The sequence below is a fragment of the Marmota monax genome, unplaced genomic scaffold (assembly GCF_021218885.2).
Source record: "Marmota monax isolate L192 unplaced genomic scaffold, Marmota_monax_Labrador192_F-V1.1 WCK01_AAM20220418_F8-fsc00027, whole genome shotgun sequence".
Taxonomy (NCBI): domain Eukaryota; kingdom Metazoa; phylum Chordata; class Mammalia; order Rodentia; family Sciuridae; genus Marmota; species Marmota monax.
The window spans coordinates 9,753,324-9,771,970 of NW_026694617.1; the positions used below are offsets into that span (position 1 = coordinate 9,753,324).

The 18,647-nt window shown below is 37.4% G+C and overlaps 1 protein-coding gene across 1 annotated transcript in view; it reads right to left on the minus strand.

Annotated features, from left to right (window-relative positions):
* The window catches only part of Tspan12 (tetraspanin 12), a 73,576-nt gene that overhangs the window by 48,699 nt on the left and 6,230 nt on the right, over positions 1-18,647 (minus strand). The window contains exons 3-4 of the mRNA XM_046422394.2: positions 9,409-9,491; positions 8,167-8,302 (exon numbers count right to left, since the gene is read on the minus strand). Of these exons, the coding sequence (XP_046278350.1) occupies positions 8,167-8,302; positions 9,409-9,491 (219 nt within the window). The remainder of the gene's footprint in view (positions 1-8,166; positions 8,303-9,408; positions 9,492-18,647) is intronic.

The following is an 18,647-nucleotide window of genomic DNA, read 5'->3' on the forward strand; positions in this document are numbered from 1 at the left end:
CTGTTTTATGTCTGCCAAAGAGACAACGTGGAAGCAGATGAGAAAGCAAAAACACTGCACAGTTGCTACATTCACCTTGAGAAGCACTTGAGCTTGCTGAGCTAGTGACCAGCATGCACAGGGGAACTGTCACTTCAACAGTACATGCTGCTAGAGGGACGCCTGGCTTTGTGGCTTTGAACTTCTCACAGTCTAAGAACAGTCTCTCAATCAATGGATATAGACTTATTTGTCTTATATTTAACTAAAAGTATTTCAAATGTGTCTATGAAAAAAACAGTACATCAGAAGGCTTCAAATGCTTCCCATGACAGAATACACATAAATAGTGCAAAGGTCAGAAATACCAAAACTAGAATCATTCAAGTCTCAAACCCAGAAGTAAGCCAAAGGTCCAATGAGCATCCAAAATCCTGTCAAAAAGACATGCAGTTATCCTGGCCCCAGTCTCTGATACATCATTTTCTTTTAAAGACATCTATTTCCATGCTTTTTGGGGACATAGTTAGAGGCAGTCACACCAGCATCACTTAAGAATCAGAAGTGATCACAGAACTCTGTCATGGACTCTTGTATGTACAAAAGCCACAGTTCAACTGTGAACAGGGTTTTCTATTGCCTCCAGTCCCAAATGTGAAATATTTCTATCCCATAGTAGAAATACCCATTGGCTTTCTATAGAGCAAGGTACCATTAGGCTCTCCTCCAAAGGCCTTAATAACGGAACTTTCTTTACATTGTTCTCACTGTGCACTGATACCACAACCAAACTGAATCTCTAAGTTTTGCCAAAACTTGCCATGCCCTTTGTTTTAGTCAGCTTTTTTGCTGCTGTGACTAAAAGATCTGACCAGAACAATTAGTGGGGAAAAAGTTTATTTGGGGACTCATGGTTTCAGAGGTCTCAGTTCAGGGCTTGAGGTGAGGCTGAACATCATGGTGGAAGAGTGTGGCAGAGGAAAATGGCTCACATGGTGATCCGGAAGCAGAGAGAAAGACTCCACTCATAAGATACAAAATATATACCCCACTGACCTACCTCCTCCAGCCACACCTACCCACCTTCAGTTTCTATTCAGTTAATCCCATTGGGGATTAATTCACTTTGGGTCAAGGCTCTCATAAACTAATCACTCTACCTAGAAACCTCTGACATAATCTCATCATGAGCTTTGGGGGGACACCACACATCCAAACCATAACACTCCTTTACTCCTCCATTTTTGCATACATTCCCCACATTGCTGTAAATCCCCTTCCTTCCTCTCTCCACCCAATACATTTTCAATATCCACCTCAGATAAACATGCTCCTGTGAAAACTTCTGAAAGTCTCCATCGTCCCTGACTCTAGGTTACCAAGGACACTTATTTGTAAATTTAATATATCTCACTTTTTAATTTTCTTTCTTTTCTCCCCTTTCTTCTTATCTTTTACATGCCTGTTACAGGCTAGGTACATAATACATATCTAGGGAGGGAAAAGGAAAGGAATGGAGAATGGGAACAGAGGAAAGGTGAAAGGCAAAGAGAACCTGCTTGATTCTTGGGCAGGATTAGAGAGAATGATCACTATGGTAAAATTTTCAGAGTTCCTTTTATAGTAACTACACTAAAAGATTACAGTTTTGAAAATTAAATGACTACTGAATGCTTCAGAGTAATAATTGAAGCATAGTTAAGTCTGTGAAAATAGTGCCAGTAATTAATTAAACGTATTATAACAGTGGTGTGTAGTGAAACATGAATGGGCTTGGAGCATAGATTGCATTTGAATGCTAATGACAGCAGCAAAGGGGGGCACCTTATGAGTCTTTGGGGAGGCTACTTTTCCTCCTTTGTAAAATAGGTCTAACCATATCTAGTTGCTTTAAGTATTTTCTGAGTAAACAAAGGTAAAACAATAGATAGATGCTGAACATATGGTGAATGACATAATGGACCTTGATTTAGAAATAAAGTTGTTAGGCTTTCAGCCAACAATATGAACAAAATAATGAAGATATTCAACTTAACACTTTAATTTTAATTTAGCAACCTATCACCAATTACATAATTGTAACATTTATAATCACATGAAAGACATCCTTAAACAAAGAGTCTGTAGAAAGTTAATTACTATTTAAGAATACCCTAGTTTTACCTTAGGATTTTAAACAACAAAACAACCGTGGAGAGGAAATTTTTCCATGGCATTAAAAATTTACTTGATTTCCATGAAGGAAATCATTCAGGTCTGTTTCAATCACTCCATATTTTTAAGAAAGCTTTAAAAATGCTTCTGCACAATCAATAACTATATGCAAGTTCTCTGGAATAATAAAACTGAAAAAAAGAATTGTCCCCCTTAAAACACAATCCACAGGTCTTAAACTTGCAAGGTACATCCAACATCATTTCTGAGCAAAGCTTGACTGTTTTGCTGCAGGTGAGTGTATATTAGCACTGCATCTAACAAATGATGAACTCCTGACAGTGACATTCAGCTGATGCCGACATTGTAAACCTGTCTGTTCAATCTGTTTACATTTCCCCTGAGCTACCACCGCTTTTCTAAGGCCTGTGTTAATAGCAAGGTAGAACTGCAATAACAAATGAATTTCATTTACTCTGCAGCTGAAGCCTGGGAAGCATCCTTTGAAGGCTTAAAACCAATTTCAAGTTAGCTTCAATTTCTCTTTAAAAGAGAGAAAAAATTCTCCTTCTGAAATTACATTGAAAGTCACAGCATAGTCAAGTTTCTTTTCCTAATTATTTCTGGCCTGTTATTTTCCCAATATAATTAGACTTTAATTATTCCTCATATAAATACATAAATGTTTCTATTCCATGACAGTTTCATACGATGAAAAACAAATCTAGCTAGAGTAGGGTAGCTAAATGCAAAAAAGTAAGGATGCCCATTTAAATTTTAATTTTAGATAAACAACAAATAATGTTTCAATACATGTTTATTCTAAGTCTTGCGTGGAGCACACTCATACTGTTATGGCTTGGATCTGAAGTGTCCCCCAAAAGCTCACCTCTGAGACAATGCAAGAAGGTTTGGAGGAGAAATGATTGGGTTGTAAGAATCTTAACCCAATGAGTGATTTAATCCCCTAATAGAGATTAACTGAGTGATAACTTAAGTGGTAGGGCATGGCTCGAGAAGGTAGGAATTAGGGGCATGGCTTTGGGTATATATTTGTGTTTGGAGAGTGGAATCTCTCTCTGTTTCCTGATCACTGTGATGTGAGCTGCTTCCCTCTGCCACTCTTCTGCCATGATGTTCAGCCTCACCTCGAGCCCCAAGGAATGGAGCCAGCTTTCTATGGACTAAGACCTCTGAAACCATAAGCCCTCAAATAAACTTTTCCTCATTTAAAATTGTTTTGGTCAGATCTTTTAGTCACAGCAGGGAAAAAGCTGACTAAAACACATACTAAAACACTATTCATATTTTATCTGAAATACAATTTAGACATCCTTTATTTTATTTAAAAATTAGGGTGTTTGAACAACTTTCATCTAAAAATCTATAATTCAACAAAAGGGTTAAATTCAAGGTTTTCTAATAGGTGACCTCTCAGCTTTTCATTGCTGCTGTTTGGAGGAGAAGGGGTGATGGAAACAGGTTGGTTATAAAGATCTGTGGTGAAGGACGATCCCTTACTTCTTTTGACCAGGTGGATGAATAATGGCATTTTTACTTTTGCCTGAACAGTAGTACACCTCCATGCCAGGTTCTTAATCATTCAATAGGTATGGAAATCTCAGAGATACCAACTGTCTTTAAAAAAGAAAAAAAAAAAAGTAACTCTTGGATTGGGGTTGTGGCTCAGTGGTAGACCACTTGCCCCTCATGTGTGAGGCACTGGGTTCAATTCTCAGCATCACATAAAAATAAATAAAATAAAGGTATTGTGACCATCTACAACTAAAAATAAAAATAAAATAAAGGTCCACTGACATCTAAAAATATATTTAAAATTTAAAAAGTAACTCACTCAGATGAATCTGATTTATTGGCCTTAAATGTGAAACAAGACTAAACACAGAGAAATGGACAGGTTAGACGAATGCATTCTGCATGTTTAAATATCTACATCCAAAATAAAAGTCAGGAACTTTCTATATTTTTAAAAAACAATAGGATGAAGGATAAAGGGTATGTGTGTGAGCGCACACACACACACACACACACACACAACCATGAGAGTTGCCTTGCAAATATTTACCCAAGTCTTAATATTATGTCCCATTTTTTATTCACATCTTCCTTTAACAAGCCATTCCCTTGTAATCTAACCTTCATAACAGCCAGGCTCCTCCTTTACAAGCTTTCTCATTCCTGTCTTCCAGGCCCCATCCTCAGTCTGATATGCTGGTCACCCCCACTCTCACTATCCTAATTTCCTGCTCATTATTGAATTTACTAGATATTTGTTAAAGCAATGGGGAAGGAGAATGGCTCACATTACCAAGCTGTTTGTAGTCTGGTAGTTTAGACCAGTTATCAACAAAGAAAATATATAGTAAAAGTAATACACAGAACTTCAAAAGTGGAGAAGAGCCTATTGGAGACATTAGCAAAGGCCCAAGGAAAACTGGACTTGGCAATCAGATCTGAACCCACTCCACCCCTACTGCCCAGTGATCTTGGACATATTACTTAACTCGGAGCTTCATTTAATATTTATTTATCTCAGATGATTATTTCCAGGTTTAAAATGAACAATAATATAGAAATGTTTTGTACACTGCAAGACACATTAGTAATAAGTGTACAGTAAAATAACAAAATTATTACAGATGTGTTGTTGGAACTGGGCTGCCATAGTCTGAATAGTAGATCCTCCATTTACTAAGTCAGGCAAACTCAAGTCAATCACTTAACCTCTCTGTGCCTCATTTCCTCACCTTCATGTTATCTGAAAATAATAGTACCTGTCTTATTAGAAGTGTAGAGAGATAAAAGTGATTAATTCATGTCAAAATCTTTATGTGAAAAAAATCATGTAAAACTCCACAGTGTCTGTCGTAGTAAACTCCATAGAAATGTTACCTACTTTAATTATCATGGTCATCATTGTTGTTGTTGTTTTGGGAGATAGTATTTCACAGAAATCTTAATGGACTGGTGATATTTAAACAAGAATAAAGAGACCAGAGAATAGGGAATTAGGAAAGAAAGCTGAAAAATAGCTCATGAAGGCTTGATTAAAGGGCTTGGTGTAAGTCTGAGATACCTATAAATATTGCATTAGAAAGACTATCAAAGTCTTGGGACAGGAAATCCGTGATTATGGTTATATTAGAGTAACCTTGGCAACACTGGTTTGGGGTAGAACAGAAGACCACAGAGGCTGAAAGATTAGTTAGGGAGCTCTGCACCATGTGAGTGAGAAGTCCTGAGAGCCTGAACTGGAACATTGTATACGTCAACAGAAAAGAGAAGACAAGTTACCAAGATTATGGAATCAGAACCTAAAGGACATGGCCACTTTGTAGAAGAGGGGACTATGAAGAGGAAGCTAGAGAAGAAACTGCCTCAGAAACAAACTAGATACAGATTGGTTGTAATGAACAACGGGGAGGTGAGACCACAGTTCTTTCTTTAACAAGGGAAACACTGTGCTGGACCTAGACTTTACTCTGCCTAGATGAATACAGAGACAGCATATGGAGAATGAACCGACAAAGACAGAGAAGGAATCAAGAAGTGGCACCCATGGACACAGAAGCAGCAAAACACAAAAAGTTGTCTCATTAAAAAAAGAGAACATCCACCCAGCAAAGTAGGGGATGGGGAAAAGTAAGCATCAATCTATGCTCATCATCTTCCCAGAAGCCAGCACTCACCCCTTCCGGCTGAGACTGTAACTCTTCCTCTCTGGTCTCAGCACTGCTGTTATAAAGCCCATTAGAGATCTTATCAGAGAGTAGTGAAATTGTCTATCCACTGGCTGGTCTGATGGCAAAAACTGGTAGTAAATGTGTTCAGTAAGTGATCAGGGATTGAACAAATGCACAAGTTCATGGCCCTTAGGATCTTGGTCCTCCATGTCACTTATGCATTATAAAACTTTCATTCACTGGTCCAGGATTTGTCCTATCTTCAGTGGCAGGCCTGATTACTTTGTAATTTGTCCACTTGATTGGCTACCAAGTAAATGGAATGAACGAACGGTTCTCAAAAGGTGTTTCCAAAAGCGCTTGTGGTTCCTTGAAACACCTGACCCCCACCTGGCCTCATCCCACTGCCTAGAGACCATCCAGAGTAACAGCTGGGAAGAGCAAGGACAAGAACCATTGTTCTGAGAGACTGGATAGAAGAAGCGCTTGAATACTTGCCGCAGTCTGGCTGGGCACAAATAACTGGGGTCATGAGCCACTTGTAGGTTCAAACAGGAACTACTTTATTTCCCAAACCCCACGGGAACTCTCCAGAACTCCCCGGAAACTCTGCGAGAATCAACGGAAACTCAAAAGTATCGGGCACCCGAGGCAGCAGGAGCCGCCCCATTGCCGGACAGCAGAGGTCCACATACACAACCGAATACACATTTTTAAAGTTTGAAATATATTTACATTCTTCAAATTACAGAAGATTCATATAAAGTCCTGTCTTTTATTTTTAAATTATTGTCCAAATATCTTAACATGATATGATTCCAAACTTTCCCACCATTTTCCTTTTCACTATACACCCACGTGATAGAAGTTAGGCATAGGCGTGCTTCCGCTTTCCTGAATGTGGCTTATTTTCTAAAGTCCCTCAGTTTTCCAATGTTACACCTCAAGAGTTATTCTCCAAGATGCCCAAGAATAATCAATACAGGTTATTCTTGGAAATTTGAAGCTTTATTCAGCTTCCCACTAAATTTCTCTTTTAATTGTGTGGGAGGAGAGCCTGGGAGACCTGGGTGTGTGCATGCTGGCTACCAAGAGCCAATTTGTGCTCTTCTCTCCCCAACTCCACATTCAGGGACATCATGTTGGTAACCTGAAATCAACCATGCTGGGAGGATTTGCCCTATGGAAATCCTCACATGCTACAAATCAGGGCTTTTATCTCTCCAGAGATGCAGTTTATCAGCACACCCTCAATTTTTTTAGGTTCCTTACATGAAATTAATGCATAGCCAGGGTTGAGGCCTTCCACAAAGAAAGGAATAGCTAAAGAGTTAATTATTCAGGAGTTTTACAATTACATGTTAGCAGTCCTGTTACCTGTGCCACTAGGTGTCCAATATTTTATATTTCAACATTCTTCTAAAAATCTATGTGTAGACTTTTTGGTTGACTCTAATTATTATTATTATTATTATTATTATTGTTATTTGTATCAGGAATTGAATCCAGGGGTGCTTTACCATTGAGATACATCCCCAGTTCTTTTTATATTTTTATTCTGAGACAAGGTCTCATTACATTGATGAAGCTGGCCTCCAACCTGCAATCCTCCTGCCTCAGCTTCCCAAATCACTGAACTATAGGTGTGTACTTTTGGTAGAGATGATGTGATGTGTCCTCCTTAGTGCATCTAAATTAACTAAATTAACTCTAATTTTTAATGTTTGCAAAGTTTTGATTTAAAAGATTAGCCATAGAATTTGATGATAAAATAAATATAATCTTGTCCAACTCTTTGAGAGTTAAAAAAAAAAAATAAATTAACAATAACTAAGATTAGAGAAACCGAGGCTCACTTATGTCCACTAAACTATGTAAAGGCAGCACCAACATTAAAATCTGTACCTGCTATTTCAACACCTGGATTTTCACATGAGTTAACAGGGTGGGTTGTTCAAAAAAAGAAGAGTAGGAAACAGAGTTCCATTATGACTCTCAAGTCTCATTTAGCGGGGCCTTTCCGAGTGGTGATCCTGTCTATGACACTAAAAAAAAAAACTTATGCTGTCAAATTAAAATGTCTAGGATAGCACTGGAGTGAAATAATTAAGTAATGAACATATTTCCCTACTCATTGTCTCAGTACAGCAAGTACTTGAAATCATCTCTCGTAGAAAGAAGGGTTCTATCCTCCCAGGATGATCAATTACAGCAGATTAGTTCCTGCTATTGCAATTCTCTCTCATAATCTTGTGGACTGATAAAATGTGATACATTACCAGTTATTCCTTTTAACTATAATTTAAAAAAAAAGATATAAACACTGTACCCATGCAAGAAGCAACAGATTTCTCTTCACTGTTCCACAATATCCCAACATCCCCACAATGATAAGGAAACAGCACACAGCAATCATGACCGGATGAACCACAGGAAAGTAAGTCAAGATGACTGCCTCCTCCACCCTGAAAGAAAAAAACCATAGCATGTTATAAGTAAAATGGACTCAAAACACACCCAAGACATTGTGCCAAATGCAACTGTGAACCATGATTCTTTGAAACATCACCCTTAAAGCTAATGGTGATATTGCCTCTTTCAAAACCTTGGTGCTATTTTTGTGTTTATTTGTTTGCTTCCTCTTTCATTGCTTTTGTTTCGTTTTGTTGTTGTGCAAATGGAAGAAGTCTTATCCAACTCATTTAAAATATAATAAAACACAATACTATAAAATATAATATAAGCTCTGAAGCCTTAGCCTACTCAAACTGCATGGGATCCTTGGCAATTTCCCAGCTAGGGGGGAGGATCACCTTCGCTCCTCTGATCTTTCACTCCATGTGCATAACATCTCTCCTCCCTGACAACTGTGAGAAAGACTTTCCCCTCCTCTAAAGTGGGAAAGAATGCCATGCAGAGGGAATTGATTTATATTCACAGAAGAAAAGAGATGATTTTTGCTAGAATAGTACAAAAATGCATTAATTGGAATTAACGATGATAATAATAATAACAAAAGTCAACCATTATTAAGAGTGTAAAAGCTTTGTTGTGTTTAGGACTTTAAAGAAAGGTATCTAATTTAATCCTTACCACAGTTCTAAGGGTTATATACTACAATTTACACTCTGAGATGAGGAAAAGTAATTTGTCCCTTGTGATATTAGTGGATCATCCCTTGAAACTTGAGAAAAAAAAACGTCAATGCAAGGTTTTCATTAGCCCAGGAATATGAAGGTATGAAGTTGGCAATGGTTTCCTTGGGGGACAGTAGCCAAGCTTTCCTTTATACACAAATATAACATGGCTGGCACACCGTCAGGAGGACAAGTGACTGGGGTTACCATACTCAGAAAGTCCCACACAAACATAAGCCACTGGATCCCCTTGGGGACCAGCAGCACACCTCAGGGAGAATGCTAAAAGTACAGCCTTTGCAACAAGGTGCCATGGGCAGGTGCCATGGGCAGGACTACAAGGTTCTGGAGGAGCCCCACACCTATCAGGTATATAAACATGAGGATTGGAGGAAACCCGATGGAAGAATTCAATAGGTAATCACAAAGCCTACCTTGTTTCTGCAGTTAAAGTGAGAACATTATTCAGGTAGTCCCTCATCCAAGCAGAAACTGCCAACACACTGATGGACATTAACTAAGGAGAAAAAATGTGAAATGGTTACCGGGATTTATGCAAAACTCACTATAGGATTAATAACTGAAAAATTAAGAATTGTTGTTACATAATCCTTACAGTCTAATTACTATTTGTAACCTATTTACGATTACTATAAATATAGGCCATTTTGTTTAGTAAATCGTACCATAACCACTAAATAGAATACCACCAAATAGGATACAGAAAACTCAAGAATTAAATGGCTGACTTCAGGTTCAGGAGAGAAATTACCTCAGCTGGGATCACAGAACTAAATTATCAGACATAAGATGAGCCTAAAACACACTCTCATACTTAAAAGCAAAGAAAAAATTAAATGTGACTACTGGGCAATTAAACAGAATTAAAAAAAAAGTCACGGATCTAATTTAAATGGGCTTCTCTTGGCTACAATTCAGACAAAATGTAAGCATTAAAATAATAGCACTACTACTAATAAATGCAATGGTTGGAACATAACAAATGTTCTAAAAATCTATAAACTCAAAATATTTAAGAAAATTCATTATTCACCTATATAGGACATTGGATACTTGACTCATTATAGGACTCCACTATTTATATTTATCCTACTTTTCCTATAAACAATTTTAAGGGAAACCAAAGACTGAAAGTTTTAATAGAAAACTTTCTGCTACTATATGCAGAAATTACACCATAGCACCCCAGTTAGGGAAAGTTCCGCCATGGCTACCAAATTTATCAGGTCAGGAATTTTCAATCCTGTCTGTACATTAGAATCACTACAGTCTGAATAAATTACTGGGTCCAGTCACCCTGGACTAATTCTGAAGAGGAAATCGTGCATCTGAAATGTGTCACAGCTCCACAGATGTTCCCATGTGCAGGGCTGAGAACCACTGAATAGTTTTCATGTGTAAAGTTCATGGGGACTTTTAGAATGGAGAGATCAGATTGAGGAGACCAGACCCATCGATCAATCTTAGTCACAAAAAAAGACCACCAGTCACAATGTGTATCCCAATGTGATGTGATCAGAAATAGCTCCTAAATATTTTTACCCAAAAGTCAAACTAGAATCTAGGCCTCCAATTCTAATTACTGGTGTATAGGAAGTACAGAGAATAAATTTAAACTTGTTAAATGTCACCATCGGGATGTAATCAGTAAAATCAGAACGTGAGAGGAATGATATGGTTTCTTTGACTTAAAAAACTGGCAAATGAAAAAATGAAGGGAGGAAAAACTATTATAGATTAAAAGAGATTGAAGATATTACCCAGTATAATATATTTATTTGGTTTGTATCCTGATTTAAACAATTCAACTGCAAGAAACATTTATGTGACAACTGGGGAAAATTTAACACTGATTGGTTGTCTGAAAATATTAAAAATTATCTTCATTATTTTAGGTATAAAAATGGGTTAGGTTTATGTTTATTTTCAAAGGGACCTTATGATCTAGACAAATATTCTGAAGTAATTATAACTGAAATATCATGATGACTGGGATATGGTGTCATAAATAATCATGATATATAAAGTTTAGGCAAAAAGTAGAAGAGGGTATCTTGATAATTATAGACAGTGGGTAATGGGTAACTTGGGATTAATTATGCTATGCTTCCTACTTTAGCATGTTTTAAATTTTCCATAACTCAAAACTTTTTTTGATATTATTTTAGTTGTAGATGAACACAATATCTTTATTTTATTATTACTATTTGTGTGTATGTGTGTGTGTGTGTGTGTTGCTGAGGATTGAACTCAGTGCCTCACTCATGCTAGGCAAGTAAGTGCTTTACTACGAGCTTCTACTCCAGCCCCCCATAACTCAAAACTTTAAAAAAATCCTATCTAAAATATGTTGAGAATGAGTCTTCCTGGAAAACTTCTAAAAACTGCATGTCAACTGCTATATTCTAAAGGGTTTTCCTATTTGGGTGGAAATCTTTCTAAAATGTGCCTTGCACTTACCATCTTAAGTGAAGTATAGTAAAATTCAATTTCCTGACTTTGAGCAATTTCTAGCATCTTAATGAACAACAGTTACAGTTCTGTCACAGATTTAGCTTTAAACACTGATATAATGAATACCTAAAGTACAAATGATTCTGTACTGATGCAAAGGATGGCCATGAAATATGTTTTCCAGATAAAAGTTCTAAGAAGAGCCTGTGGCCTCTTGAACAGTGAAGAATGGTTATCTGCTTTGGAAACCAGCTAATGAATTCACTCTTACACCATTGATTTACAAATATTTACTCAACACCTCCTATCTCCCTTGCACCAGGCTAGATCAGAGATTCACAATGAATAAAAGAAACAAGATCCTGGCCATTTTGAAGCTCCGAGGAGGACACAGATAATAAACATTTACATGAAATAATTAAAAATTGTAAAAAGTGCCATGAAGCCCAGATAAGTGACCTGTTGAAGTTCTCACAGACCTTGAGTAGCATATCTGAGTAGCAGACCTTGAGTACCAAATCCAAGCCCTTGGGCTTTGAAGTACCGGGCTAAGTCCCTAACTATCACCCAAGTTTAGAAATCAGCGTGCCATGTTTCACAAAGAGTGAGGAGACCAGCCTAGAGAGTGAAGGATTCCTTTTTTAAAAAGGAAGGCTGTGAGTATTCTGTAGCAGTCAGGATGGATCTAAATATCCGAACGGCATTCTCTGGTGAATGGAGGCTCAATGGTTCTTATGTATTCCATCATAACTAATTTACTCTGTATGCCAATACAGTTTACATGCATATTAAAATACAATTATTCAGAAAATGATCTACAGGCTTTATAAAACTTCCAAAGGAGTTGACAGTCTAAGGCAGGTTTAAGAACCCTGGGACCACAGTTCAAGGAGAATGATGCCAGTTATTATTAATTTTCAGTTCTTTTGGGAATGAAGAACAAATTGCAAACTTAATAAAATCTACCAAGTGGGTCAGCCACAGTGTATTAGCCACCCTTTCTAGCTTCTGCAAACTTGATGCTTTAACATTTGTTCTGCATGCAGATACTGGACAGACCCTGTTCCAGAAAAGATGATAATATGTGAGTCACCTTGCCTTGACCTTCTTCCACCCTTAATCTACCCTCTCCTTAGGAGAGTCTTCCTCCCAGGTGCACTTTTCAAATATAAACCAACAGTTCCAGAATCCATACCCTCAAGGACTTCCCTTATCAGGCTCTCACACTCAGGGCCACCACACCTGTCCTAATCACCCCAGAGCCAATTTTCAAACTAGCCAGTTCTAAAGCTGCTTACCCTGCCTCACCCATTCCTTTTGATGGAAACCACAATTTTAAAGCACTCACCCACAGTTCCAATCTCTCCCTCTGCTCTGCCTGCCACCAAACCTATTGCTTCCCCTGTTAGCCCCCCACCCCATAGGGAGACATATACTCTTTTTCTTGGGATCTTCAAGCAAAATAAACCATCTTTTCAATGGCATTTATCTACTGATCCATTGGCCTTAGGATACCTAATTAATAATAGAATCTATTAAAACACAAAGGACTGGCAGAGAACCATGAACTCCTTAAATCTGAGATTATGTGTTGTTCTTCTGCATGGCTACATGTGGGTCTTTAAATACCTTGTAAGTGTCACAGGGACAGGCTAGCTTATTAACGTGCTATTTTATTTCATAGTCTTGAATTATTTTGCAGTTAAAACAACTGTCCTTTCTTTATCACACTTCAAAGTAATGACTGATGTCTATTTCCACAGCCTTGAATTTCTTACAGGCTGTGTAGTCAATTTTCAACATCATAAATAGCTCTGAGTCAGGTGTCAATAAGTTATCTGATCCTTCAATGTGTATAATCTGTTAACACTGCCTGGCTATCCACTGTTCTTCCACTTATAACAAAAATATGTATTTGTTTTGGGGAGTATAATTCAAGATGTTTCTTATTTGGTAGGATAATTGAAATCTGGGCTTTGATGTCGTTCTTCCTTTCAAAAAAAAAAAAGATGTATTGGTCATCTCTCATTGCCTGTGTGCTATGCTATGTGCTAGAGAGACATGGATGTGCAGAAACAGGGACTCCATGGTGCAATTAACTAAGTGAAAAGGACACACATTAATCAACTCATCCGAGATATAAATATGCAACTGCAAACTGTACTTAGTGTTGGGAAGAAATAGCACAAGTTGATTTAAGAAATCATTTTTGGAGTTTCTGACCTGTTCTGGAGGGTCAGAGGAACTTCTCTAAGAGAGCTAAGATCTGAAGAATATTGTCAAGCTAATTAGGAAGAGAGGGGTTGAAAAGAGCAATCCAGTCAGAAAGAAGAGCAAAGGTCTCAGAGCGAAGACAGCATGACATGTTCAAGGAAGGGCAACTGGCACATGGAGGGGATGCTCAAACAGGCAAGGGGCAGACCAGAGTCTCAGAAGCCACTTCAAGGTGTGTGGCCTTGACCAGGATGACAATAGGAGTCAAAGAATTCTGAATTCCAGTTAAAAAATCTCAACTCCTTTTCACTTCTATGACTTTGGGCATACCATTTAATCTTTCTTTAACCTCAGGGTTTTTGGGTTTTTTGTTTGTTTGTTTGTTTGTTTTTTCAAATAGCAAGTGTGATAAAAAATAAATCCTACCAGAGAAAATTCATATGATGAAAAAAGCCAGAATAATAAGATCCATATATGTTACCTCTTATTATCACAAGTCGTTTTTGACCTAAGGGCTTTCCTTTAATCTTTTCAGTCAGTTTAAGAGATTCAACTACTCCTAAATCAGTTCAAGAATAGAATCCTCAGATATTTGAAGGTCTACCAAATGGAAGTGGAAGGAAGCCCCCTGATACTGGACTGGGGGATGACCACGGTCATTCTCAATTTCAACATCTCTAAAACTTAACTCCTCTCTGTTCCTCTCAAAGCTTGTGTGTCCCTCCCACTGTTTTTTCTGTCTTAGTAAATGGTATAATCAACCTTTCAATCACATAAACTGGCAACTTGGCAGACAGCCTGAACCTCTCCCTTTTCCTCCATTCAACATTTAATTAGTTTCAAGTCCTTTGTATGGTTCCTGCAAGACAGTGGGTAAATTCCTCCCCCTTTCCTGCTGCTTCTGGCTAGTTCAGGCCCTCATCCTCTCTTACCAGGCAATTACAATCACCTTAATAATAGAACTCTCCAGCTCACAGATTCCACCTGAATTCAACCTTCAGCTACCTTGATAGAACAAAGATTCAGCATTTTAGCCTATAGCTCTCTTTCCTGGCTTCTTCCCAACCCTTATTTCCTCTTTTCCCAACTTCATTCTAGAGAATAAAGTTTGTACTCTTGACCAGGTTACACAAAAATTCTTCAGACACCCATTAACTGATCTTTTCAACCCTGTTTCTTGCTATATCCTTTCCATGCTTGGACAATGACAAAACTGCAAGAGGCATCATTCATAGTTCCCAATTCTTTGGCATCTTTGCTCATGCAGTTCCCTGTTCCTGGAATGTCATCTTGCCCAGCCTTCCTATCCTCATGGGTGAGCCACCACTACTTCTTCAAAACCAGCCCAAACATTAGCCATTGTTAAGACTATCTACCAACTCCCTCCTCACTCACCCACAGACCTCCCTCTCCATTCAGTCTTGAGTACTTATCTTGTTATTTCCTGTTTTTACCTTCCATGGCCACCCAAGTAGAAGGCAGATCATGGCTCAACTCCCCATCAGTCACTAGCAGAGCACTCAGTTGCAGAACCTAACACACATTAGGTGACTGGATCAGAAAGTAATTAGAAGAGATGCTATATAAGCCAACTATTAGAGATCTTTAACAAAATCAAAAGGTACTTTAACAAGAACTCAGCTTCATACAGCTGCAAGTTTTCCAGCAGAGAAATGCTGAATGGCAATCAAAGATTTACAATGCAGGTTAGTGGCTGACTAGATGCTCTCAAAAGCCCTTTAAATTATAGACTTTACATTCTATTCTGTCCCACTATTTCCCCCCATAGGAGTACACCCAAATATTACAGTTCTACATAGAACATGAGTCAAAATAAATAATATCAATGCAAAACCTTATCCTACAGTGAAGGACAAAGTAAAAGGCTTTTTTTTTTTTTTCTTTAGATGTTAATTCCAGCCTCATTAAATATCTGAAAACAGTTTCATCCTCATAGCGTGATTTTACTCACTTGGGTTGAGGAATTGATAACAGTAAACAAAATAGTGCATGCCTATAGCAAGAAACTAAATAAGTAAGATAGTCACCCCAATAACTAATCCTGATATTACTAAATCTAGAAGCACAACTTATGTAAGCAATCCAGATTCTTTACCGATGATGACATTTTCTGCTCATTAACCAAATTAGCACTCTCCCCTTTTAAAATTGATATTTTCTCTTTTTAATTAACACATAATAATTACATATAATTATGGAGTACATCATGGTATTCAATTGTGTACTGATCAAATCAAATCATTCCTGATGACTAAATTGTTAGGAACACTATAGTTATAACTAAGCAATGTAACCAGGCTTATAATTCCTTACATAGTCTCAACTACTGCAACATACTATTTGAAGCTCAAGAAAATGTTTAGAAAATAACACAAGTATTACTTTGTAGAAATATATTTAGTGTATTACTTAGCAGAACATTTGCCACATTCTGCCTTGCAAAACTGCTTAGAAAATGCTCTCAACAAATATTTAGAAACGTTAAATTTGCTTATGTTTGGGACACTCTGGTTTCACTTGTAAAAACAAGCTACGAATCAAGTTGTTTTCTAAATCAGAACTGTATGTGTATCTGCATTCTCTGGAGGTTATCAGAAAATGTATAACTATAGTTTCCATAAAATGGCAGGTCACAGTCAAAAACACCTTTTAAAACCTTCAGTTTTCTATTTGTATCTTATATAGTCTCATGTAAGATGACAGTGACACAAATGGTTTCTCTTCAAGGATGAAAGATGTCTAAAGTCACCCCCCTGAACTTTATTTTTATATCAGATCTATTAGTAAGGTGCAGAATGTCAGAGATTTGGATCTTAGTTACACTCTCTCTACAAAGAGAACTTGGACAAAGAATTCAAACTTTCAGGACCTCTAGTTGCTCATCTTGAAACTGCAAATACTAGAGTAGGAATATGCCAGGTACAGTATCATATGCCTATAAACCCAGCTAGATGGAAGAATCACAAGTTCCAGGCCAGCCTGTCTCAGAATAAAAAATAAAAGGGCTGGGGATGTAGATCAGGTGGTGAGTGCTTGCCTAGCTCTTGCAAGGTCACGGGTTTAATCTCAAACACCATAAAAAAAAAAAAAAATATATATATATATATATATATATATATATATATATATATATACACACACATATAATTTTTTTTAGTAATTGGAGTAGGAGCTTTCCTTCTTAAAATATTATTTAAGCTGTTATTTATTGAAATGTAAATGTAAAATAAAATCCGGATTGTTTGGAGGCTGCAGCACAACCTAAGTGCCGCCAGTAACAAATCTGGGTCAAACTCTCCTGCCTTCTCCCCTCTCCCCTTTGTGTCAGCTCTGCTTCCCAGATTCCCTTCTAGCAGGAAATGGAGAAAAAAAGAGAGCAAACAGATAACATTGTTTAAAAATGCTGTGAAAGATTAGACAACACTAATGATGGTTGAAATAAGGTCTGGAGATTACCTGTGAGTATCATTTAAGCATGAACACCTATTAATTAGAGCTGACTAAATCGATAGCACCCTGGAGTTCTGCATGGTAGTTTTTACAGATCATTGTGTCTCTGTACATAGGGTGATTCTCCTTCCTGCTGTGATTGAAAGAGACTCACTTTAAGCCTCTGGAATTCTGGCATATAAGTAGATATCCACTCTACTCTCAAAATCATCCAGGTTTCCATGTCTTTGGTCACTCTATAAGCACTGCAGATAAAATAAGATCAAATATCTCACTTTACACAACAGTTTCTGTGAAGCCAACTTCAGTGAGCTCCACTCAATCCAGCTCAGGAGCATCTGAGTGGATTCAGATGAGTGAGGGGCCCATTGCTCCAGTCAACAGTAGCACAGCAGACTCCAAAGAACCTACCATATACCTGTCCTTGAAATGCATTTCCTAAGAAGCATGCATGGCTCAAATCTTCACTCAGCTAATCACAAGGTATTAAAAAAAAAAATTAAAAAGTCATGTTTGCACTAAGACTAAAGGGATTTTTCGTGATTAAAGTTTATTTTACAAGATGAAAAATATTTATTGGAGAGTACTCCACCAATCTTAAGAAAGAGTAAAAAGAAAAAAAGAAAGAAACTTGAATGCCAGTCATAGTGTAAAGTTAGGGTTATCAATTTGTGTGTGTGTTTTGTACCAAGGATTGAACCCATGTACAACTTATGCTTAACCTAAAGCTTAACCACTGAGCCACATCCCCAGCACATTTTTTATATTTTATTTAGCAACAGGGTCTTGTTGAGTTGTTTAGGGCCTCTCTAAGTTACTGAGGCTGGCTTTGAACTCTCAATCCTCCTGTGTCAGCCTCCCAAGCAGCTGGGATGTCAAACACGGGCCACTGCGCCTGGCTTAAAAAGCTGTATTTTAATATGAATACATAAATGTCCTTTGAATGCAAACTTCCACTTTCCAAGAATCTAACTCTTTAGGGGTTGCATGGAACAAAATCCTACGGTTCATTACACATGGCCAGAGGAAAAGGACCAGAATGCCTGAGTCTTCTGTAGTTTGGTCTACCTCACAAGTCCCAACAGCATGAACTAGGTTCCTGTCCATCTTTTTTAGGCTTTCTTTTATGAGTTTCTTTTCATATTTAATCAGGGTAGTTTCACTGCATTGCAACTATTACTAATAATGATACTAACAAAACAGTGGCTCTTCTAAGATGGTGAGAAGTAGGAATTAAATGCTACAGGCAGGACATCACACTTTTATAAAATTATCAACACACATATTTGATGAATGTTAAGTGTTCCCCAATTTCAGGAATTTTCAGAGAGAATCATATTTATCCCGATTTCTAATAGCAAAAAATAATTATCATCTAACAATGGAAAACACTCATATCATAAAGTCGTCTTTAAAATAGAGGAAAGTGTCATTTCTTTAATATGCCATTTACATAGTAAAAGTGTGATAAATTTCAAGTAAAGATAGGCTACATCATGGATACAAAGTGAAT